We start from the raw sequence: 23,623 nt of genomic DNA on the forward strand, positions 1-23,623 counted from the left end.
GGACTCGCTGAAGGATGCGGGACTCCGTGTTCTGGATATCCTGCATCCAGAATGGAAAAATAAACCCTGGTCCCACCACATCCTCCCCTTTCTGCTCAACACCATCATCGTGCCTTTGAGCATCCCCGCTGCTGGAACACCCCTTGGTGCTGGACTTTGGAGCATCAGAGGGGATGGACACAGCCCTTCAGCCCTTTCCAGCATTGCCCAATTTGGGATTTCTATTCTGGCAGCCCTGGGAACGTGACGGTGATATCACCATCGGGCTTACGCAATGGGGCCAGGGTTGGGGCCATGGCCTTGGGCACGGGGATCCTGCTCCCATAGGTCACGGGAGGGCTGGGGGACGGGTACCCAGGCCACCCCATCCCTGGGATGCCCTGGGTACCCGTCCCCCAGCCCTCCCGTGACCTGGACTATGCAGCCCTACGATGCTCTCTCTATGCCCATCCCCAGGACATCAGGGCAGCCAAACTGATGGCCACCCCCTTCCCAACGAGTCTGTGCCTGCCCAGCCCCATCAGCCACCCACAATTCATTTGGGGGGGGGGGGGGGGGGGGCGGATGTCAGGAACTGATTTCCGAGCTGGAACACGCGGAGTTGAGAAGGAAGTAATGACGGCCCGCGGGGAGGAGGAAGGCAGCCGGAGCTGGAGTTTCCAGGTGTGTGTACATCACCTGCCCGAGCCCTATATAAAGGCGGCGGCAGCGGCGGTGCTGCCACTCGGTTGCCCGCATCCCTGGGGCAGCGGTTCGTAAGGGCCCCCCCAGTTTTTCCAGCGTGTTCCCGCACCCTCGACGCCCACCCCATGGTAACTGGGGGGGGGGGGCTACAGGGGTGGGCACAGCATGGGGTGGGACTGCTGGCAGCTGGGGGGTGGTGAAAGCGTGTGTGTGTGTGCACAGAGCAGGGTGCAACCCATGGTGCGGGGTGGGGGGGAGGGATGTGCATACGTGGGGGTGGGCATGAGGGCTGGCCAGCCCGGGGGGGGGCGTGGGGGCAATGGGCCAGCTGGGGGCAATGGGCCAGCTGGAATGTGCGTGTAGCTGCATGTGTGCTGGTGCCTGTACATGGCAGGCTGGGGATGTGCACGTGCTGCTGGCTTTGCACATGTGTACATGTGTGTGTGGTGGTATGTGGGTGGTATGTACGTGTAAAGGCACAGCTGCTAGCGCTGTGTGTGTTTCTGGCTGGGGGGGGGTGCACATGGAAGAGTAGTCCAGTTGTATGTATGTGTGCTGCTAATGCATGTGTGTTTGCACGTATGCAGCCATCCATGTGCATGTATGCATATGTGCTGGTACTGCTCTGTGGGTGCATAGATGCACACGGGCTGATACCTCTGTATGTATGTAACGTCTGTGTGTGTGTGTATATATGCATGGAAGGGTAGTGCAGGGCATGTGTGTGTATACATGTGCTTGTATATATGCACAAGTATGCATGCACACACACTGGAACTAATGTCTGTTACAAATGTGTGCTGGTATGTTTACATGTGCATGTGCCTGTGCTGATACCCTGTGTGTGTATGATTGTGCATAGTTACGTGTGCTCTGTGTGTGTGTGTATGTACACATAGTATCTCTGTGTGTATAGCTGTGTGTGTGTATGTGCAGGGTATTCCCTGCACATGTATAGGTAGGGGGTGTGTCTGTGTGTATATGTACAGGTATCCCCCGCATACATATGGGTATATATGTGTGTGTATATGTACAGGGTATCCCCTGCATATGTACAGCAATGTGTGTGTGTATATATGTGCAGGTATTCCCTGTCTATGTATAGCTGTATATGTGTCTGTGTGTAGATGTATATATGTGTATGTGCAGGTATTCCCCATGTATATGTGTGTGCTAGTACTGTGTGTACATGCACGCACATACATGTGCTCCTGCTTTAGGGGAGGGGTGTGTACCACATGCACGAGTACCCCATGTGTGCGCATGCGTGTGCTGGTGCATGTGTGGGTGCAGCCCTGCTTTTGGGGAGGGGTGTGGGGGTCCCGAGGGTGGGGGTAAAAGCTCACCCCAAGGACCCCTTGGAGTCCTTGGGTCCAGCTGCCCCCCAGGAGAGCCGGGGCTGGGTGCCGAGGAGGGTGCTGTGCGGGGTGCGGGTGCCCCCTCTGACCCGGGCTCTCGCGCAGGGCTGGCTCGGTGCCCTGGTGCTGCTGGGTGCCCTGGTGCTGTGCTGTGGCCTGCGCCGGCCCGGCGGCCCCCCGCACCATCCCCAGGTGCACTGCTACAGCGCGGGTGAGCTGCGGGACGGCGAAGCCCCCGCACACCTCCTGGGCCGCAGCCTGCGCTGGGACCACTACGTGCCCGTGCAGCTGGTGCCGCAGCTGGAGCGCTTGCAGGAGACCCCCGGCCACCGCCGCCGCCGCCGCCGCCGCCACCGTGAGCGTGCCTGCCCCGCGCTGCAGCTCCGCACCGGCCTCCACAGTGAGCCCAATGAGCGCTCCATCTCCCCATGGCGATACCGGTGAGTGCCACCCACTGGGGACCCCTCCACGGCCCCACACTGGCTGCTGCCTCCGTTTCCCCGAGCATCGTTCAGCTGCGCTTTCCCACGGGCATCCCCGTTGCCTGCCCAGTGCAGGGTGACTTGGGGGGTGATGGGGACCGGGGGGGTGATGGGGACACAGGGGAAGGGGCTTGCTGACCATGCCCCATAACTCACCCGCAGCATCGATGAGGATGAGAACCGCTACCCGCGCAAGCTGGCCTTCGCCGAGTGCCTCTGCAGTGGTTGCGTGGATGTCAAGACAGGTCGGGAGACGACGTCACTCAACTCGGTGGCCATCCACCAGACCATGATGGTCCTGCGGCGCAAGCCCTGCCCACGTCCCACCGGCCTTGGCCTCGTCACCTTCGAGGTAGACTACATCAGGGTGCCGGTGGGCTGCACCTGCGTCCTGCCCCGCACCGGGCGCTGAGCCCCCCCTGCTCCCGTGGAGCCCCATAGCGTGACTGTGTCACTGCATCCATCCCAACCCGTGCTTGTTTTAGAGCACACACGCGGCCCCCCTCCGCCCCCAAACCCTCACCTTGTTATTTATGATTTATTTATGAGCCTTGCTGCCGGAGGATTATTTTTTTAACCCGTATTTATTGCTGACCTCCCCTGCCAAGGCTGCAACTCCGGGTCCAGCATCAGCCCGTGCTGCCCATGGCCCCGCAGCCAGATCCTGCGAGCCCTGCTTGGGGGCTCGCCGGTTATTTATTCCCCCCGCAAAGCTATTTATTGTCTCCTCTATATGTGCTATTTAAAGCTGGCAGCGTGCAGCCTGCAAATAAAGGCCAACCCCCCCAGCACGGTCCTTGTTCTTTTTCCCCAGTTGGGGGCGGGGGGTGGGGGGGTGGGGTGTGAGGATGTCAGCGCAATGGGGCAAAGAGGTGTGGGATGGGGCCAAGGGCACATCCATGGGTGTCCCGTGGGGTGATGCTCAGCTGTGGGGCATCTCTTGGCCCCAGCACAACAGGTAAAGTACCAGTGCACCCAGTGCTGCAGGGCAGGATGAACTGGGGGGTGATGGAGAGGGTGGCCGGGCAGGGGGGCATCCCACAACCCCAGCCCCGGGGAGGGGACCAGCCCCACACCCACAGCATCCCACCACCCACACCTTTCCCATGGCTCTGGCTCCCAGGCACCCACGTTCCACGGGCCCAGCGCCACCTGCTGGGGCCACCCACGTGCCCTGCCGGCACCCATGGGTGCCAGACCAGGGTTTATGGTGGGAGTGGGGGGGGCAGGGGCACAGAGCAGCTGCTGGTGCCCCAAGAGGGTCAGGGGTTTGTCACCACCAAGCAGCGCATGGTCTCACATCACACCTGGGCACCCCCAGCACCCGCAAGCAAGGAGTGAAATACCCACCCACCCTGCCATGGGGGGGGGGTCTCCCCCCCGGCTTTGGGGGCACCTCTGGGAGTTGCTGTGCAGCTGCAGTGCAGGTTCACACACCACCCCCACCCCCCCCTGCTTCACCCCACCACTGGGTCCACAGAAGATTTTTGGGGAGGGGGGAAGGGGGGTACACGTGCAGGACTGTGGGGCCCCCATGCCACATGCCCCCTGAGGACACCTCCCTGTCCCCCACAAAAAAGGGACACAGCCCTGCACGTCCCCATGCCAACTGCAGCTGCACCACAAAGTTTGCAGCTGCACCACAAAGTTTGCCCATAATCGCACTGTTTGTCCTTAAAATTGGCCCCAGCCCAGCCCCAGCAGCTGCAGCCCCCCTGGGAAGTGGCAGGCAGGGGCAGCTGGTGCCTTTCCCACTTTTTATTGCAACAGCAACCGCAGAAGTGACAAAAAAAACAGTGAGAGCTGGTGCAGGGAGCAGAGCTGCCTGATCCCACCCCACAGGGCTGCGGGGCTTGGGGACCCCTCGGGGGGGCTGGGTATTTCCTGGAGAGCTGGTGTTCCCCAGGGATTTGGGGAGACCTCAGGGAACTGGGGACTGCTTGGAGAGCAGGATGCTGAGCATCCTTGGGGATTTGGGAATCCCCAGGAGCTGGGGAGCCCCTGGAGGCTGGAGATGCCCCTGAGGAGCTGAGCATCCCCGGGGATTTGGGGATCCCCTGGCAGCTGACAACCTCACAGGGAGCTGAGCACCCCCAGGAGCTGGGGAACCCCTGGAAGCTGGAAACCCCACAGGGAGCTGAGCATCCCCAAGGATTTGGGGATTCTCGGGAGCTGGGGAGCCCCTGGAAGCTGGAGAAGCCCCTGAGGAGCTGAGCATCCCTTGGGATTTGGGGATTCCCAGGAGCTGCAAACCTCACAGGGAGCTGAGAATTCCTGGGTACTTAGGGATTCCTTGGGGAGCCCAGGGGGAACTGATGATCCCCAAGGATTCGGGCATCCCCAGGAGCTGGGGACCCACCAAGGAGCTGGGGAGCCCTGAGGACTTGGGGATCCCCAGGAGCCAGGCACCCCAGTTTCCCCACGAGGGGCTGGGGTGCATCTGGGAAGCAGGAGCACGAGCGGTGCAGCAGTGACAGGAGGCCCACCCCCGCCTCCGTTACTCAGCCTCAACGGGGATGGGGTTCACCTGCCCCCCCACCTCCACCGGCTGCTTCTTGCGGGCATCGGCGGGGGGCCGGGGCGGAGGGTTGCTGGGTGGCTGCTTGATGGTGTCCCCAATGTGCAGCCGCTCTGGGGGCTTCTGCTCAATGGGTCTCCACTCCTCCCCACGCACCGCCGCCTGCAAAGCCATGGTGACCATTGAGGGGGGGCTCTCCCCCGGCAGAGCCTCCAGCCCCCCAAAAACCCCTCCAAAGCCACTCTGCACTCACCAGCAGGTAGATGCCGCTCGCGATGCCCAAGCAGACGGTGCCCAGGATGGTGGAGAGGAGGAAACCAGCAGGGACAGCCAGGCTGTGCGAGAGACTGGGGGTCAGGAGGGGGCTGGGGGGGCTGCACCTCAGCCCTGACCTCCCACCCCACTTACGCGGCGTGCAGGATGGCTCGGATGTAGTAATTCCTTGTGAGGGGCCCAAACACCTTCACCACCGCCGTCATGTACTTCTGGCCGCTGCAGAGCAACACTGGGGAGGTCAGAGAGGCCACCCCCACCCCAGGGGGGACACCCAGCCCCAAGAACCCTCATCTCTGCACTGTCCCTGCATGGGACACCCCAAGGAACCTATCTGTGGGATCCAGCCGTGCTCCAGCCCCACTGCTCCCACCCTCAGAGCCACGTCCCTGTGTCTGGGGGGGTTCCAGGACCCCCAAGTCCCAGGGGTGAGGGAGGAGGACACACCACTTACCACCTCTCCATGGTGGAGCCTTTTTTCCGCTTGCTCCTGGGGTACTCGAGCAGGCAGACCAAGGCACCTGCTGCGCTGCGGGGGGTCAAGGAAAGAGGCGCTCGGGGCCAAGATTAGTCCCTAGTCACACCCCTCACCCAAAAATGGGCTCTTTGGGGCAGGGAAGGAGGGGTTTACACCCGGACTGGGGAGAAGGAGGGTGTCTCCCCCCACCCACGTCCTCCATCCTCATCGGGACAGGGGTTTCCCCTGGTTTTTCCCAGCCCCGGGCATCCTCTCCACAAGGATACATGGCATACGCCGCAAAGTACCAGTCCTTGAACTGCCCTGCCACGGCCACGATGCCACCTGTCAGCATGACTGTGGGGACACAGCAGGATGCTGGGGTCCCTGCCCAGTAATACAGCCCCCCGAGCCAGGGCACAGCCCCCCAGCCCGCAATACAGCCCCCCCAAACCCAGGGTTATCACCCGATGTGCGGGGCGCTGGGGAGATGCTGTGTGGGACCCCTTGGGTTCAGGGAAGGGAAATGGGGGCCTCCAGGCTGGAGAGTGCTGGGGGGTCCAGGCTGGGGTGTGCTGGGGGGGTCCAGGATGGGGGGGCTCAAGCCTGGGGGAGGTTTCTGCCCCCGTGGCCACGCATCAGCTCCAGCCACGGAGCTGTGGTCCCCTCCGGCTGCCCGGCGGGGACAGGAAACCTGGGCGGAGACGGGGGAGAGGAGGAAGAAAAGGAAGAGGAGGAGGAAGAGGAGGAGGAAAGGGAAGAGAAAAGGAAAGAGAAAGAGGAAGACGAGAAAGAGGAAGCGGAGCCTCTAGCCCTGGCACCCCCAGCGGGGCCGGCACGTCCCGGCCGCCCTCAGCGCCCCCCGGCCGGCGGGACCGGACCCCCCCGGGGCTGCCACCCCCTCGAGCAGGACCGTGCCTGCGGGACCCCCGGGCTCAGCCCCCCGAGCCGCCGCTCCCTCCCTGCAGCCTGGGGACACGGGCTGCCTCGGGGACCCCCACGGCCGGGCCGGGGGCGCTGCGCGAAGCGGAGGCGCTCGGCACCCTGTGCAGCACCCAGGTCCCCAGTACCCAGCACCCCCCACCCACCCCCGGACCCCCGCACTCACTGAGCCCGGCCGCCAGCGCCTGCTCGTTAGCCCACATGGCCCACTCGATCTGCCCCATGGCGCCGCCCGAGTCCCTTCGGCTCCGCTCGGCCCGATTCGGTTCGGCCAGACCCGGAAGACTATTCAACCACGCCCCCTCCCGTAGGGCCCGCCCCCTCCCGCAAGCCCCGCCCACACAGGGACACGGCACCAGACCAGGGCCAGGCTCGGGGGCACAGGGGCCGTGCGGCGACAGGACCAGCCCCGCAAGGGACACGGAGGGATCGGGGACAAGATCAGTCCTGCAAGGGACAGGGGCCATGTGGGGGGACAGGGACTATGCAGGGAGGGACAACTCGGGGGACAGAGGACAGAAGCAGCCCCACAATGGATATGGTGGGGGGACAGGGGCCATGTAGGGGGACAAGGCCTGTGCAGGGCTACAGGATCAGCCCCACAAGGGACAACTGGAGCGACAGGGGACGGAAGCAGCAGCCCACAACGGACATGGGGGGGACAGGGGCTGTGCAGGTGGGCAGGATCAGTCCCAGCAGGGCCAGCCCCATCTCCTGCCCCCTGCTTTTGGCTGGTGATGTCCCCCACCCAGCAGCACCCATGGAGCCCGTACACGCCGAAACAGCGCTGCAGCCAGAAACCCTCTATTTCCTTACAAAACAGTAAAAACCAGCCCCGGGGGTCACATCCGGCCCCAGGGCTGGGGACAGCCTTGCACCAGGCCCGACTCAGCGCTGAGCCCCCCAGGTAGCACTGGCAGAGCCCCCCACGCCGGCGCGTCACAGCCATCCCTGGCAGTGTCCTCGGGCTCAGGCACGGCAGCGGGGCAGCCCGTCCACTCCCAGGAGGTGCTGGCTGGGGTCATCCACAAGCTGGGGACCGGGGCCGGGCTGTGGGGCAGGAGATGGGTTAGAGGCAGCATGGGCCAGATTCTGGCACCAGGGACCCCCTGCCTCAGGGCTGCGGGGCAGCTCTGGGCCCCACAGAACCTGAAAGACCAGCCCATGGGTTGTGGGAACACGCCTAGGGATAGGGTTCTGTACACCCCCCTGGGGATGGGGTCCCATATACCCCCCTGGGGACAGGGATGGGGGTGAGGTCCTGTGCACCTCTGGGGACAGGGATGGGGGTCCTGTGCAACCCTGGGGACAGGGATGGGGTCCCACACCTCCACCAGGGACAGGGATGGGGTTCTGTGCAACCCTGGGGATGGGGTCCCACACACCCCCACCAGGGGACAGAGATGGGGTCCCCCACAAACCCCCTGGGGACAGGGATGGGGCCCTGTGCATCCCCCTGGTGATGAGGACGGGGGCAGAGCATCACCGCAGAGGCCGGGCAGATGGGTCCCCCTGCCCCACACCCCCCCAGCCCCCCCCCAGCCCCGTACCTTGGTGTGCAGGATGTACCGGACAGCCCCCGGCACCGGCTCAGTCACCACGGCCGTGAGCAGCTCCTCCGGCAGCGAGGCCAAGCCGACAGGCAGCCCCCGCACAAACCTGCGGCACAGCCAGGAGCTCAGTCCCTGCCCCTCTGCTCACAGCCCCTGCCATCCCACCGCCCCCCAGTAAGAGATGGGATTGCTCTTACTGGTCCCCGTTGGTGGCGGGGGGGAAGCTGTGCCTCACCACCTCCACGAACTCAGCCACGGTGTCAGCCAGCGTGAAGATGACGGCGTTGGGGCCAGCGTCAAAGGTGTAGGCTACCTGTGGTGGGATGCGGGGGGGCCATGGTGAGGGACCACAGCACCCAGCAAACCAGGAGCCCCGCGGGGCCGGCTGGTACCTTGGTGTGTCCATGGTGGGTGTTGAAGCGGTGTGCCAGCGCAATGATGTGCCGCGAGAGGTCGTTGAGGTAGAAGATGGGAGGGAAGGTGTCGAGGCAGGTGGCGTGGAACTGGTTGCTGTCCTGCATGGTGAGCTGCCCGAAGCCCTCGAAGTCCCGCTCACGGATGTGCCGCATCATCAGGGCCAGGCGTTCTGGCACCACCACCTCTGCCCGGTGCTGTCGTAGCGGGTGGGTCACAGTCACCCCAATTCGGTGACACCCAAGGCATCATAACCCTTTGGGCTTTTACGCAGGTGGCACCACAGAAGCAAGACCCCCGCCCCGCCTCCCTCAGTGCCTGCCAGCATGGAGAAATGCCCCCCCGTCCAAGGGAACTGGGACCCCAAGCCCTGCCTGTGGGCAGGGGGCAGGCAGCCGCCCTGGGCAGGATCGGGCCCACTGCCCCCCATACCTTCAGCAAAGGGCTGGTGTCCACGCTGGTCTGCATCCCCGCCGTGCTGCCCACCTGCTTCTTCTCCCCGCTGACCTGGGGAGGGGCACAGGCAGTAGGACACAACCCCTGCCCCGAGCCCCCAACCCTGGCGAGAGGCAGCCCCTGAGCACCCAGCGCTGCACTCACAAGGGGTTGGGGTGCTCCCAGCACCCCTTCCCCAAATCCCACCCAGCCTGGCAGGGTGGGGTGGGAGGGGGCGCAGCCATTCCCCCCGACCCTAGTCCCTCACCACCAAGATGAGAACCCTGAGCTCCGGCCAGTGCATCTCGGGGGCTACTTGGTGGGCGAGGCTGTCCCTGCCGTCGAGCCGCTCGCCCCGCTGCCACTGCACGAAGCCGCCCATCATGCTGCGGCAGGCGCTGCCCGAGCCACGCCGTGCCACCTCCGACAGCTCGCCCTCCACGCCGTACAGCCGCGCCAGCGCCGACACTGCGGGCAGGGGAGGGGGTCAGCAGCAGGGGGACACCCCGGCCACCCCCGCCCAGTGCCCCACGCTCCCCGCTCACCCACCCAGGCAGGCGTAGCCGGCAGCGGAGGACGCCAGGCCGGCGGCGGTGGGGAAGTTGTTCTCGGTGGCGATGTGGATTTTGTAGGAGAGGCTGAGCGGGGCCGTGTCCTCGGCGCTGCCGCCCCGGCGCTTACGGGCCAGGCGCCGCACTGCCAGGGGACAGGAGCCAGGTGGGGGGCCGGAACGGGGGACACCCCGCCCAGCCCCCCTGCGGTGCCCGGGGTGGGGGACACTCACCCTCCCGCAGGCAGGCCTGCACCCGGGGGTGCCCCACGTCGGCCTCCTCCCCGTTCAGCCACAGTCGGTCCTCTGTGAAGTCCCGGCTGGCGGCAGCTGTGGTGGTGGTCTTCAGCTGCCAGGGAGAGCGGGGTGAGTGCGATGGGTGGGGGGCTCAGCACCCCACAGGCACGGGCTGGTGGCAGAGGGGCCTGACCTTGACCCTGACCCTGACCCCACAGCAACCTGGTCCTGGTGCAGCGTCACGCTCAGGGAGGAGTTGATGGGCAGGATGAGGTCATTGTCCCGCTTGCCCCCTGCAAAAGAGAGCACAGCACAGCACAGCTTGGCACAGCACAGCACCATGTGGCACGGCACGGCTCGGCTCAGCACAGCTTGTCATAGCATGGCTTGGCACAGCTCGGCATGGCACTGCTGGGCACGGCACAGCATGGCACGGCTTGTCATAGGTTGGTTTGGCACTGCAGCACGGCATGGCACAGCATGGCACGGTGCAACAGAGCGTGGCACGGCGCTGCTGGGCATGGCACAGCATGGCACAACACGGCACGGCACTGCTGGGCACGGCACGGCACGGCACGGCACGGCACGGCACCGCACTGCTGGGCACGGCACGGCACGGCACGGCACGGCACCGCACCGCACTGCTGGGCACGGCACGGCACGGCACGGCACCGCACCGCACTGCAAGGCCCGGCACGGCCCTGGCCAGCCCGGCCTCCCCGCTCGCCCCCAGCCGGCAGGCGCCCACCGGCGCCGGGCTGCACTCACAGTACTTGATGACGGCGATGTTGACGGGAGCCGTGCAGGTCACCAGGACGAGCGGCCGCTCCTCCGCCATCGCGCTGCCGCCGCTACCGGGACGCTCCCGGCCGGGGCCGGGCGGCCTCAGGTCCCGCCCCCGAGCTACACACGTGATGGTGGCCCGTGGCGGGTTGCCGCCTCGCCATTGGCCGGCGCCGCGGCGCCCGGCTCTCGGCGCCCAATGGCAGCGATCGGACCACGGGGCGGTGCCGCCTCGCCCCGCCCACTGGCGGCGCAGGGACGGGCACGCCGCGGCGCCATCTTCGAGTCGCGAAGGAGCTGCGCATGCGCCCTGGGGGAGCGGTGGGACGGCGGTCACCCGGTGGCCCCGAGCGCCCAGTGCTCCCAGTGCTCCCCAGCACGCCTCTGCCCTCAACATCCCAGTGCTCCGGTGTAACCCCAGTGCTCCCCGTGATCTCCATATCCCCTGTGCCCCCAATGCACCAGTGCTCCCAGTTACCCCAGCGCTGCCCCAGTGTCCCTGCAGTGCTCCCAGTATGCCTAGAACCCCAATGCACCATTTCCAGTTACCACAGCACTGCCCCAGCATGCCCAGTAATGCCTCAGAGCTCCCAGAGCCATCAGGGCTCCCAGTTATCCTACTGCCTCCAGTGCTCCCAGTGCCTTTGCAGCCCCCAGTGCTCCCAGTATGCCCAGTACCCCAATACCTTAGTATCGGTCCAGCACTCCCCAACACCCCTCTGCCCCCAACACCCCAGCACTCCGGTGTTATCCCAGTGCTTTCTGTGACCTCTATATCCCCCATATCCCCAATGCACCTGTTCTCCCAGTTACCTTAGCGCTGCCCCAGTGTCCCCAGTACCCTCCCAGTGCTCCCAGAGTCTTCAGTACCCCACTGTCGTCAGTGCTCCCAGTGCCTTTGCAGCTCCCATTATGCCCAGTACCCCAATACCCCTGTGCCCCTCCAGTGCTCCCATTGCCCTCGGCATCCTTTCAGTGCTCCCTGTCCCCCGCAGCCCCAGAGCCTCCAGTGCTCCCAGTGCCCCCCAGCACACCCTCAGGCCCCATCCCAGCCCCCTGGGCACCCCTGGCTGCCCCCCCCCCCCGCCTGTGTGTGTGTCCCCCCGGGATATTTTTATCCTCCAGTCACTCACAGTGGAAAACATCCCACAAATCTGGGTGCCCAGGGGCGGGGGGGGGGCACACGCCAGGCACGTGGGTGACACCGTGGTGCTGGGGGGCACGGTCCCCTCCCACAGTGTCACCACCAGCAGGTGAGGGGCACAGGTCCTATCCCACCCTGAATAAAAAAACGGAGGGATGAAAGGAGCATCCCCCTGCCTGCCCCCCTGCATAGCAAAGGATCCCCTTGGGGGGGGGGCTCCCCAGCTGTGCCCCTCCACCCCCCGGGGTATTTATAAGCATTTTCCATGGGTGGGAGGGGAAGGGCTGGCATGCGGCTATTTTGGGGTGTGGGATTCTTTCCCCCCGCTGCCGGCACAGGTGCGGGGCCCGATTTAGCCGGGCAGAGCTGCAAATAGCACGGGGTGCACGCGGCGGCTTCCTCTGGCACCCACCCAAGCCAAGCCCCAGCAGCCGTGGTGACACCGGCAGGGACAGCCCTGTCCCCGCCACCACAGGACTGTGGAGAGGGTGCCGGGACCCCTGCAGCAGGGTGGTCCCACCGCCGTCACCCTGAGTCTCACCACGCCACGAAGATGCTCAGGGTCACTTGCGGGGTGTCCTTGTACCTGCCATCTCTGCCATCCCAGTGCTATTTGGCCAGGCCAGTGCCCAGCACCACACTGGGGCCACGCAGCCCCGAGCCCAAACGTCCACCAGATCCATTTTTTTGGGGCATGAGGCCAGGCAGGGGCCCTGCGCGGTCCCCCGGCAGTGTTGTCCCCGTTCTCAGGGTAGGGAGCTGCAGGGATGCAGGAGAGGGAGGAGGATGCTCTACAAAACACGCAGAAGGGGTGGCAGTCAGGCTCCGGTCCGATCCTGCCCCAGGGCTGGCAGGACACGATGCTGGCTGCGCAGGGACAGCCCCGGCAGCAATAAGGCACGTGTGCTCTGCTCATGCCTGCGGTGCTCAGCTCCGCTTTTAATGTCTCCTGCAATGTGAGGGGTAAGAAACCTCCCCAAGAGCAGCAGGGGAGCAGGCAAGGCACCGTGTCCCCCAGCACCAGAGCCACTGGGCAGCAGCCATGGGGCTTCGGTGACCTGCTGCGAAAGTCCAGGCAGTCCTGTGTGACGACACTCTCATGTCCCTTCTTGGGGTGTTGCACCAGCATGGCACGGCACAGTGCAGTACAGCATGGTGCAGCACGGCATGGTGCAACATGGCATGGCACGACACAGTGCAGCGTGGCACACCATGGCATGACACGGTGCGGCACGGCACAGCGCGGGGCTCTCTGCCCTCCCTGGGGCAGCTGTGTGTGGTGGGCAGCTCAGGATGCCCCACAGCATCCCCCCTCCTCGTGCCGGGCCAGCAGCGACATGCGGGAGAAGGTCCTGGCACAGGCGTGGCACCGGTACTTCTTGACGTCCAAGTGGGTCTGGAGGTGGGCACGGAGGTTGGAGCGGTCGGCGAAGGCTCGGCTGCAGTGGGGGCAGGCGTAGGGCTTCTCCCCTGCAGGACACGTGGTCAGGGCACCCCTGTACCCCGGCTTCCTCCTGACCCTCCGTGCCCCATCCCCTCCCATGCATCACCTTTCCCCATGCCTCTCCCCGACCCTTGGCGCTACCCAGGAGGCCCCAGAACCCATCGGTGCCTTCCCAGTGGGTGATACCACAGTGGGACCTGCCGTGGGGTCTCTCCCGGGGCTTACTGTGCGTGCCACCACCCCAGCACCAGGATCCTCAGCTGTGCCCACCCCAAGCAGGTCCCTCCCGGAGAGCAAGCAATGCCAAGCTGTGGCAAATGCGCAAAACATTTTTTGCGCTAATCGTTCCCAAAAAGCAGAAGTGCCGGCAGGGCCAGCAGCAGCTGGGGGTCCCATCCTTACCTGTGTGGGTGCGGATGTGGCCCTGCAGCAGCCAGGGCCGGGAGAAGGCTTTGCCGCAGAGGCGGCAGAGGCAGGGCAGGGTGTGGGTGCGGATGTGCATCTTCAGGGTGCCCAGGCTGGCGTACGCCTGGGCGCAGTGCCGGCAGCTGAAGCTCCGCTGGTGTGGCCCCCGCCGCGGGGGTAGGTTGAGGGTCTGAGTGTCCTTCAGGGGGGTGCCCTGGCTGCGGGTGCCCGTTGGGACAGGGGGAGCCTTGGCATCGGGGGGCAGTGGGAGGGAGAAGCAGGCGAGGAGGTGGCCGTGGTCCTGTGGGCGAGGAGGAGTGGGGGGCGCGGGGGGCTGGTGGTAGCTGGGGGCAAGCAACCCCCCGCAGTCACACAAGCCGCTGAGCTCTGCAGGAGGAGAGAGCGGGGTTAAGGGCCAAGGGACGGCAGCCGGGCTGCCCGCCTGGTCCCTGGAGCCCCCCTGGGCGTCACACACTTGGTGGGGGCTCATCTGCACCAGGTCCCCCCTCTGCTCCCACCCTTCTGTATGGCAGCACCAACGCACCCACTGCAGAACAGAGCAAAACCGGCCCTTTGTCCCCAAAAAGGGGAGTCTCAGATCTCAGACACTCCCAGCACCAGCTAGAGCCCAGCCCGAGTCTGGGTGCCAGCTCCTCCGGGCTGGGTGCACCCCAAAACCTGGGCATCCCCTGCGGCAGCATGGCCGGGGGAGCGCACACGCACGCACCACGCTGGCAAGCGCCCCCCAGCAGCACAGAGACCCCCACAGGGGTGGGTTGGATAGGGGCGTGCTGGAGGGGACGGTCCCTGGGAAGCCCCCGGGTGATCCCAATTCCCCCCCACCTCTGGCACTGTCACCAGCACCAGCTGCCACCCAGGATGGGGCTGAGGGCGGGGGGCACGGAGCCAGGGACGCTCCCCCAGCATTGTGGCACAGAGCATCACCCTGAGATCAGCCAGGGGTGCCCTGGTCCCCTGCAGATGGGTGGGCACTGGGTGGCAGTGGGAGCCAGGGGTCCAGGGGGTCCCGGGGTGCCCACGGTGTCGCACGGCCTTACCGCGAGCGCGGGTGTCCAGCTGGCTGTAGTTGGGGACGCGGGTGCTGGAGGGCTTCTTCACCAGGAAGGAGCGGGGCATGGCCGGGCAGGCAGGGTGACAGGCAGGCCAGGCAGGGCTGTGTCCCTGCACCGTGTCCCCACAGGTGCCAGCGGGTGCTATAAGGCCCCGGGGCTCATTAGCATGGGCAGCCCCCGGGGAGCCCTGGGGCCAACCGCTGCCCGAGGGCTGGCCTTGGCTGCCAGCACGCCCCGCTGCAGGTGCAAGGGACAGCCTGGGGGACAGCCCTGTCCCCCAGCACCGTCACCTCACATGCTCCACAGTCGGGCTCCCGCTGCCCACAGCATCCCCCTGCCCAGCCAGTCTGGCTCGCACCTGCCGTGGCCCCCCCTTGGCACCCAGCTGGGGCAGGACAGAGCTGGCAGCTCAGGTCACGGGGACCCCCCCAGCCACCCCACTGGCTGTATGGCCACATGCCTGTCTCCTCTACCGCGGTGCCCTCCCAGCCCCAGAAAGCCTGGCAGGGGCTGTTTGAGGAGGGCCAGGGAGCAGGTAAGACTGTTGTTCCTCAATGCCATCAGCCCCGGCCATTGTATCCCCAAAACCTGGGGACAGAAGCACGCTCTGGCCTGCACCAGGACAAGGGTGAAGCCCTGTAACCCTCCAAGGGGACACCAGCAGCTGCTCCCAGGACCGGTTCCTTTGGGTACAGCCTGTGTCCTTGTGGAACCCCGACAGCCCCACGCAGGCTCGGAGCCAGGACACCTCCCAGGGACACCCAGAGAAAAAACACCAGGCTTTGGGGACAGCACACAGTGCCATGTGTCAGGGCCTGGCTGCCAGCAGTGGCATATGCGGCTGGGGGGTGGGGGTGGGGCAGGGGATCCCCCCCAGCAGCACACCAGCACCCAGCCAGTTTGGCAACATGCGGCACTGGGACAGCAGGTTGTGAAGTGCTCGGGCTGGGGGAGCCCAGGGCAATGAAACAGCATCGCCAAACTCTGCAGCAGCAGCTGTAGAGACGAGCCCTGTGTTTGGGGAAGGAGCAACCCAGATACACCGGGGGGGGGGGGGGGGGGGGGCACCCACCCCTAGCAATGTCCCACAGCCCGGAGCCGTGGCAGAAGGAGGCCACCCATGGATGAAACTGCCTTTATTGAGAAAAATGGTTCGCTACAAATAACGTAATTGATTTTATTCTTCTTCAAAAAACAGCTCGTTTCGTGAAAAGTTCTAGTTATGCAAAAAGTTGCGGGTAAGACGCTGACGAGCACAGCCGGCGGCGCGGTGGGATCCCTGGCACAGCCCGGCTGGCAGCGGGCAGAGCCGGATCCGACCCCGAACAAAGTGGGGAGAGACAGGAGCTGCCCGTCAGCACAGCGCCTGCCTGTGCCCTCACAGCCTGGGCCTTAAAAGTGCTTTACAAAAGCAGCTGTTGCTGCCCCTGCTCTGGCGTGGTGGGGCAAAAAGGAAGAGAAGGAAAGAAGGAAGGAGACAAAGAGGTTAATAGTGCTGTCCCAGAGGCAGGGAGCTCCCTGCAAGCGAGAGCTCTGGTGGAGGCTGCACCAGGACCTGAGGGTCCCAGCTGAGGACGGGACAGGGAAATCCTCCTGGGTCCATTTTGGGAGATGCCAGTGCTCTCCATCCCACCAGGAACGTCCCCCGGGCTGGGCAGGTGCCAGCAATGCTGTTGCTGGGAAGAGAAGACCCCGTGTCCCTCCTCGCTAGCCCAGCTTGAGGCAGGGGAGTGGAGCAGCTCCAGCCCTTTCCCTGCCCTCTGCCAGGGGAGCAGATGGTCTCTGCACGCTCCTCGTAGGGCTGCTGGCGGCACAGAGGGGCTCACAGCCCACAAAGCCACCCCATACTATTTAAATCAAAAGTAAAAAACAAGACTGTATTGCTAGAGCAGAGCTGGAGCCGAGTCTCAGACAAATCACAAAAGGGCACTTCTCCGAGTAGGGGCACACAGAGGATGGCTCTCCTACACCTCTTCTCTGCAAAACCTGGAGGTCTGCAGGTACCATGCATCACCACCCCCACACAGCTCCTCGGTGAGCCTTGAGCTGATCCCAAAGGGTAGCACGGTCCCAGCACAAAGCTCCTCTCCCCCAGCACCAGTGAGGACCCTTCAGATGGGATGGGACTTGTGCTGCACAGGGTGGGGGGCCACGCTCAGGCTGGCAGCGGCCCACCCACGGCCTGGTGCAGATCTCCCTTCCACCCTCTCCCAGCCCAGCAGAGCAAACTCCACCAGCAGCAGGCAGGGCAAAGAGGAAAGGGACCAGGGGGCACCTCTCGGAACATCTGCCCAGATGTGCCCTATTCCCAGGGACAGATCTGGGAAAGAGAGATGCAATCCCCTATTTCAGGGGGACAAGATGCTCAGCGTTGAGGACGGGATCCTGCATGGGCAGACATCCCTCCCGCACACCGTCGCCCAGACACAACTCAGCTGCTTTGCACCAAGTGCCAGCACGCCACAACCCACCACAACCCACGTGCCTGCCTCCCTCAGGGCAGAGAACCACCGCTCCAGGCTACGTGCTGCCCGCGGCCACAGCCGGCACTGCCAGAGCTCTGCCTGCAAGGGAGAGCCGTCCCAAGCCAGACCACACAGCCGGGCGAGGGGCAGCAGCCCAGAGAGCACAGCTGGCCAAACAGCTGTTGGAGAACACGAGCGGGGCTGCTCCTCAAAAAGGCAGCCCGGTGAGCTGCTCGGCACCCACTCCTCCAGCTGACAAGGTGCTGCTCTGACCCGGCCTCTCCTCCATCACCACCCACCTGCAGAGAAACACGCCAACAAGGGAAGGAAACGGCCCAGAAATAACCAAAGAGGACACCCATGTGCTTGCCGTGGCCCCCCGAGAGTTCTACCCGCCAGCCTGGGGTCCGGCTCCTGCTTCCCACCTGATTTCAAATCCACAGCACGTTTGTTTGGTTTGTTTTGTGGTTTTTTTTTAAAAATATACTTTCTTAATAATGTTTCATAAAAATATTCTTGTCCCTGGTGACGGATATTGCAGTGTGAAGAGTAACAGCTTCTGTTCCCGCTCTATAAAATGTGGAAAAGGCATCACGCCAATTAATGTAGAAAAATGCAAGAACTCAGTATCACAAGAACCAGTACAAAACGAGGAAGGTGAGAGTTTCACGGGATGCTGGGTGCCATCCCCATGGACTCCTCCAAATCCCCTGTTGTCACGGGGCACACCAGGGCAACCGTCTCGCCCTGGGATTCAGCCTGGCCTGGCAAGGAGCAGGCAAAGGAGGCAGCTCCTGCCTGCAGCATGCGGGACGGGACAGACCAACATCTCTGGAAAGAGCCTTGTAGAGTCTAAAAAAAGATGCTCCGTGCCGTTTTCTTCCTTTTTGGAAAGGACGTGGATGATCACAGTTTCAAGCCAGGGCATTTGTGCATAAAATGCATCATAGTTTTACGTACCTATTCAACTGCAACAGAGAGCATGAAGACAAACGGTGCCAAAAAGCATCTACTAATAAATAGATCTGGACACAGGTATATACTCCGTATACGGATATGAAATGCCTAACCAAGGAACAATCCCAGCCCTTCAGTGTCAACTCCTCTCTCCTCCCAGAGCGGGATGTCTCTGCTCACTCACCAGTCCAGTGTGATGCTAAAGAGACTCCACCTTCTTAAACAAGGTGGGATTTGCCCAGAGAGGAGAGGGAAGAGAGGCGGCAGCGGGTCTCCAGGGGTGCCGGACAGTTGACGAGCTCTGTGCCTTCCCGGCAGGAAGGCTGAGTGTGCAAAAGGAGACGGGGTGATGAGGAGGGTCCAAACCAATGCTCTGCAGTCACCCTCAGTTCTCAGAGAGTGACAGCGCCAGGGCAGCCTGCAGTGCTGCCTCCTCATCGATGTTGTAGTCCTAAAAAAAAAAAAAAAAAAAAAAAAGAGAGAGAGAGGGGTGGTCAGGAGAGTTGGCACAGCTGGGCCACACAGTCTCTCCTTCAACAAGCACAGGGGACCACCACAGCAAGGAGCCCTTTCTGCTCCTCATCGTGCCAGTGAGGCCACAAGCCTCCATCTCCTCCGGGAGGCAGGTCCCAGGGACACTGTGCTCTTTGGGGCGTCCTCTGCGCCCACGGCCCTCCTCCTGCCTGGAACCTGCCAATGTTGGCTCTGCTCTTAGACCTGGCAGCAGGCAGGGATGAAACATGCCCGCATGAGAAGCTGCAGCCAAAGGGCAAATCTTTCTAGCCAGACCACAGGCTCCTCCAGCATTCCAGTTCAGGTTTATGCAACAGAGCAATAGCTCCTTAAGTGCGGATATATCTCTGTAAATATTCAGAGGTTCCTCTGCCTGAAACCTAACAGCCCTGCACTAAAAGGATGCTAATGAAACCTCCCCTCAGGCCCCGCAGCACAGGCTGGGTGAACACACTCTCACCCCCACACAGGAGGGGTCAGCGACTCCATGAGAGCAGGCTACAGATGCCCCCCACGTGCAGCAGCCAGGCCCCCCCAAGCCCTGAGGCTGGGCTGCTCCCCTCCCACTACTTGTGAAGCCTTAAAGAAACGGGCTTTTGTGTTGTAATTCCTCAGGGGAAGAGTTTAATGGAGCACACAGAGGAAACAACCCATCTTCACGGAGAGCTGTAACATTTCCCTCGCCTTCAGAGACATTTTCCTGGCGTGTCTGATGGCAACCAGCTCGAGCACCCCCCAGGGCAGGTGGGGAGTCCAGCCCCACGCCCACGGGGGTGTCCTGAGTGGGGCTACGTGTGTGCCACATGCCTCCCACAAAGCCCAAAGGAGGATCTGCCCCCTTCCCCTCCCAAGGGGCTGCACAGCAGGACAGGCTGCTCCCAGCACAGGAAGGGAAGACCTGGTTTCATCTCCCTGCTGCTCGGCACGGGACACGGGGAAGGTGACCCTGTTTCGGCTCAGGGCTGTACTCACCACGAAGGTGTCGTAGGAGAATTTGTGCCTGTGGAGGAGGTGCTGGAGGAAGTTGGCACTCTTGTAGCTGGGATCCCCCCAGGGCATGGCTGAGCAGACGGGGCACACCTGCAGTGGGCAGGGACAAAGGACAACTATGACCACAGACCCCTCTGCTTCTATCCCCTGGAGAGGAGAGTAGTGTTCCCTCTCTTTCTGACAGAGTGATCTGCAGAGGATGTGCTAAATAGGGGATCCCTCAGTCCCCCGAGCAGATCCCTTGCTGCACAGAGCCTCTGGCACATGGCCCAGGCTGCTTTTAGCTTACTGACAAGCTACACGCACATCTGAGCACCTCCGAGACAGTGCTGGAACTGCAAGTTCCCCACCTCAGGCAACCCAGCATGGATGGGGAGAGGAAATCCAGCACCACCCAGGTTGCAGACACAGGGGGAGAGAGGCAGCTCATTCCAGAGAGTCTCTAACAAAGCAAACAGAGGCAGGTCCCCACCTCCCATCAAAGGGACTTAAACAAACTAAACCAGCTAGAAACACAGCTGAACTTTCACATGCAGCAGCAACTCTGCATGCTGGTGGCCTCAGATGCAGCATCGACTATGGTGTATTTGCATTTCCAGGAGTTACCCCATGCAGAACCAGCCCATCCCAGCACCCTGGTGTCACTCACCACTTTGTTGGGGTCATTGCGGTGGTTCTCCATGCAGTGCTTCACCAGCTCCTGCTGGTCCAGGTTCCGGGCCCCGCAGTACGGGCACACAAACGTTGAGCGATTTGGAATATTGCTGAAGAGAGCAAGGACAAGCTCAGATCCCCTGGGAAGGGACTGGATCAACTCCTTCCAAACTAACCCAGCCATCCCCTGCCCAGCCTTGTGATACCCACCCGCAGCAGAAACTAGACCAGCCCGTTCCCACCCTAGCCACAGGCTGAACCACCCTGGTTTGGTCGGTCCTTCCTCTCACACCACGCTCTGAAACACAGGGCAGTGCAGATGCCAGGAGGGAAAAGGTGCTGACGTTTCCCCCTGTGATTGCCCAGGGGAAAGTAAAACACACGCTCGGATTTTAGGGCTTGTAAGGGAGGGGACGTGACAGTGCAGCCTGCAAGGATGAACACATTTCCCTGCCCAACAAGCAACTGTACCTAGGAATAGGCTGGGATGTGGGGACAACTGGAACGAACTTGGGGCAGTTGGCCATCTGCTCCTGCACCTTCGCACAGGACGAGACGTGAGAGCGCATTTTCGCGAGGGTCACCTGGAAAATAAGAAGAAATGTTCCCAGAGGCTGCAGGAACACCTTCCAAACAGCACTAGAGCCTCCGCTACAGCTCAGTTTTGGTCAACCGACATCAGAGCAAACACTGGTCTGTGCAGGGTGACCCACACCAGCGTGGAAACGCTGCACCAGCCTTTCCTTCCTTGCAGGACAGAGATATGGGGCTGCATGCTTGCTGCACATACCCGCAGAGGTCACACACAAGCCACCCAGGCTGTGTTATTGTAGCAATAGCTCTGTTTTCCTTAGCAAAGGAGGAACTGCTGACAGGCAGAAACCCCAAACCACTCTGACACCATACAGGATCATTCCTGGGCCACAGCCAGAGAGTTACAAGAAGATCCCCAGAGTTAACGGAAGCCAGAAAGCGCATAAGCGGAGGCACACCATGAATCACAGCTTTACAACTGGTCCCTGAAGCGTCCCAGACCAGACTCGCCCCAGGCTGGCCCAGGCCATGCTGCTGGTTCAGCTTCCCCACGGCCATTGGGATCACAGCACCTTAAGCAAGAGCTAAATCCTTACCCTTATTAGGAGCAGCAGCAGAGCTGGTTTGCCTCAGCCTCTCCCGTGTTGCAGGAAAACCTCAGCCTGCTTTTGAAGGTCCCCACTGTCTAATAATAGCTCCGGTCTGCTGACAAAGGCAGCTAGGAGAGAGCACCTTCATCTCTGCACAGCCCCGCTCGCCCGGCTCACAGCAGCAGCCGTGACATGCAGGGGACACCACACCTCACAGGCACAGGTTGGGGACCTGCTGAACAGGGGACTCCACAAACCAAACCACAGTCAGCAAGCAACCTTCCTCCCCCGGTGCCACGGCTGCAGGATTGGCAGTGGGACGGGGACAGGCAGCCTTCCCCTGTGAGCTTTACCTTCTTGCTGCAGCCCCTGCAGGGAGCCTTGTAGGACGAAAGCTGTTTCTCCACACTGGAAGCCTTCTCCACCTTCTTGGGGTCGAAGGGCATGCGGCAGAGCGGGCAGAGTGGGGATGGTACTTGCAGGCAGGGCTGCAGGCACTCCCCGCAAAACCTGGGGACACAGAGAGTGGCACTGAGCAGCCCAGCAGTGTCCTAGCCCAGGAGGATGAGGGGGGAGAAAAGCAGGACCCCAGCCCCAGAGCACATCCACTCCCAGAGGCTCCTGTGCACCCCAGGCTGCAGGGCAGGCCCAAAACCCGGGGATCAGCATCCCCACTGGGAGAACTGGAAGTGTGGGTGAGGGTGCGGGAGGCCAGGCACAGCCCAAGCCCTGAAGGAGCTCCCCTGCACGGCCGCTGCTCCAAGATCCACAGCCGGGAGCGGATTTGAATGGAACTGAACAAAACCCAGCGCTGAGCATCCAGGCCACGCAGGAACAAAGCGAGCGAGCGCGTTAAGAGCCCGGCTCACCTCCCTTCGAGGTCCTTACGCCTGCAGGAGCGCAGGTGAGAAATCGAAGCAGCGGAGGAAGCGCGGGAAGGCGCTCCCAGGTGCGAGGCAGAGGGGCTCGGTCCCCACAGTCACAGCACCCCCGTCCCCTCCGCCTGCCCACCCAGCCCACCGCACCCAGGGCGGGGGAACGAAACGCTGCTAAGCCGCTGCACAGCGTGCGAGGGGGTCACAGTGCCCCATGCCCCAGCTCCCTGGCATCAGCCCTGTGAAGTGCCCCCAGACCCAAACAAGCTGGGGAGGGGGGAGGAAGAGCGAGACCACACTGGGGCACCAAGCAAAGCCACAACCTCAGCAGGCGGCCATGCCGTCCCAGAAAGCAGGCGTGAAAGGGGGCCAAGGTGCCACCAAAACACTGGGGTGACAAGCAAACCCCAGGTCCGCATGGCAGCGCTTCGGGCAGCCCCTCCCCGGGCACGGGGCATGGCACCCAGGGAAGCATTCCCACCCAGGTGAGACCCCAGCCAGCAACTGCCAGCGCGCTGAGAGCACAGTCTAGTGGGGGGGACCCTGGGGCAGGAGCCAGACCTGGGCGCAGAGGGGGCTGGGGTCGGGGTGCTCAGCGAGGAGGGACCCTTGGGTGTCCCCCACACCGGGTCCGGGCGGGGGGACAGGGCAGCACGCAGCTCCCCGGGCAGGGAAGGGGGTTTGGGACGGGAACAAGGTGCCTGGTGCTGATGGAGCAGCCCGGGGTGGGAAGGGGGTCCCAGGGCCCAGCAGCAGGGATGGAGGCCAAGGGGGTTCAGGCTGGGGGCCCCAGTACCGGGCCGCCGTGCGGAGATGGGGGGTCCCGGTACCGGGCTGAAGGGAGGGGAAAGAATCGGGGTCCCCACAGCCAGGCTGGGAGGGGGCCCAGGCGTCAGCTGAGGGGCGGGTACCGGTACCGGCCCGGGGGCGAGATGGGTGCCCGACAGGGGCCCCGGTAGCGGCTGGGGTCACAGGGCAGAGCGATGCCGGTGCGGGTCCGGCCCCGGGGCCCGGGCCAGGTGGGGGGTCCCCGCCGCCCCCGCCCCGAGCCCCGGCTCACGTGTGCCCGCAGCCCGCGATGCCGACGGCGCGGTGGAAGACCTCCAGGCAGATGGGGCAGCTGAACTGCGCCTCCAGCGCCTCGGCGGCGGGGCCGGAGGCGGGGGGCGGCCGGGGGGACCCGCCCGGGGCCTGGGGCCGCTGCGCCGCCGCCACCAGCAGGCTCCGGAACATGGCGGCGGCGGGGCGGTGCCCGATGTCACCGCGTGCGTGACGTCATCGGCGCGCGCCGGA

General features: G+C 63.6%; 5 protein-coding genes across 6 annotated transcripts; 1 reads left to right on the plus strand and 4 right to left on the minus strand.

Moving 5' to 3' along the window:
• Nucleotides 1–1,922: 1,922 nt before the first annotated feature.
• IL17C (interleukin 17C) lies at nucleotides 1,923–3,473 on the plus strand. The gene is made up of 2 exons (XM_005432314.4): nucleotides 1,923–2,482; nucleotides 2,687–3,473. The coding sequence occupies exons 1-2, from the start codon at nucleotides 1,923–1,925 to the stop codon at nucleotides 2,934–2,936; spliced, it is 810 nt and encodes a 269-aa protein (XP_005432371.2). The 3' UTR covers nucleotides 2,937–3,473.
• A 794-nt stretch (nucleotides 3,474–4,267) lies between these two features.
• LOC129737366 (cytochrome b-245 light chain) lies at nucleotides 4,268–7,035 on the minus strand. The gene is made up of 6 exons (XM_055726857.1): nucleotides 6,881–7,035; nucleotides 6,060–6,129; nucleotides 5,770–5,844; nucleotides 5,451–5,534; nucleotides 5,296–5,377; nucleotides 4,268–5,204 (listed from the first exon to the last, which is right to left on the minus strand). Exons 1-6 carry the CDS (start codon nucleotides 6,936–6,938, stop codon nucleotides 5,022–5,024), a joined length of 552 nt encoding a protein of 183 aa, XP_055582832.1. The 5' UTR covers nucleotides 6,939–7,035; the 3' UTR covers nucleotides 4,268–5,021.
• A 467-nt stretch (nucleotides 7,036–7,502) lies between these two features.
• MVD (mevalonate diphosphate decarboxylase) lies at nucleotides 7,503–10,818 on the minus strand. Its single transcript, XM_055726855.1, has 10 exons — nucleotides 10,672–10,818; nucleotides 10,126–10,196; nucleotides 9,901–10,015; nucleotides 9,666–9,812; nucleotides 9,385–9,584; nucleotides 9,114–9,188; nucleotides 8,660–8,878; nucleotides 8,465–8,580; nucleotides 8,265–8,373; nucleotides 7,503–7,764 (listed from the first exon to the last, which is right to left on the minus strand). Exons 1-10 carry the CDS (start codon nucleotides 10,739–10,741, stop codon nucleotides 7,684–7,686), a joined length of 1,203 nt encoding a protein of 400 aa, XP_055582830.1. The 5' UTR covers nucleotides 10,742–10,818; the 3' UTR covers nucleotides 7,503–7,683.
• Nucleotides 10,819–12,742: 1,924 nt separating this feature from the next.
• On the minus strand, nucleotides 12,743–14,852 carry SNAI3 (snail family transcriptional repressor 3). The gene is made up of 3 exons (XM_005432317.3): nucleotides 14,738–14,852; nucleotides 13,677–14,066; nucleotides 12,743–13,300 (listed from the first exon to the last, which is right to left on the minus strand). The coding sequence occupies exons 1-3, from the start codon at nucleotides 14,814–14,816 to the stop codon at nucleotides 13,119–13,121; spliced, it is 651 nt and encodes a 216-aa protein (XP_005432374.2). The 5' UTR covers nucleotides 14,817–14,852; the 3' UTR covers nucleotides 12,743–13,118.
• Nucleotides 14,853–15,873: 1,021 nt separating this feature from the next.
• On the minus strand, nucleotides 15,874–23,581 carry RNF166 (ring finger protein 166). 2 transcript variants are annotated; one of them, XM_055726853.1, is made up of 6 exons: nucleotides 23,391–23,581; nucleotides 21,809–21,965; nucleotides 20,803–20,915; nucleotides 20,327–20,441; nucleotides 19,660–19,767; nucleotides 15,874–18,625 (listed from the first exon to the last, which is right to left on the minus strand). In XM_055726853.1, exons 1-6 carry the CDS (start codon nucleotides 23,561–23,563, stop codon nucleotides 18,560–18,562), a joined length of 732 nt encoding a protein of 243 aa, XP_055582828.1. In that variant the 5' UTR covers nucleotides 23,564–23,581; the 3' UTR covers nucleotides 15,874–18,559. The 2 variants fall into 2 exon arrangements, with proteins under 2 accessions (XP_055582828.1, XP_055582829.1); XM_055726854.1 differs by lacking the exon at nucleotides 23,391–23,581 and having other exon boundaries at nucleotides 21,462–23,377.
• Between the last annotated feature and the right edge of the window lie 42 nt (nucleotides 23,582–23,623).

Source organism: Falco cherrug, chromosome 14 (assembly GCF_023634085.1).
Source record: "Falco cherrug isolate bFalChe1 chromosome 14, bFalChe1.pri, whole genome shotgun sequence".
NCBI classification, from domain to species: domain Eukaryota; kingdom Metazoa; phylum Chordata; class Aves; order Falconiformes; family Falconidae; genus Falco; species Falco cherrug.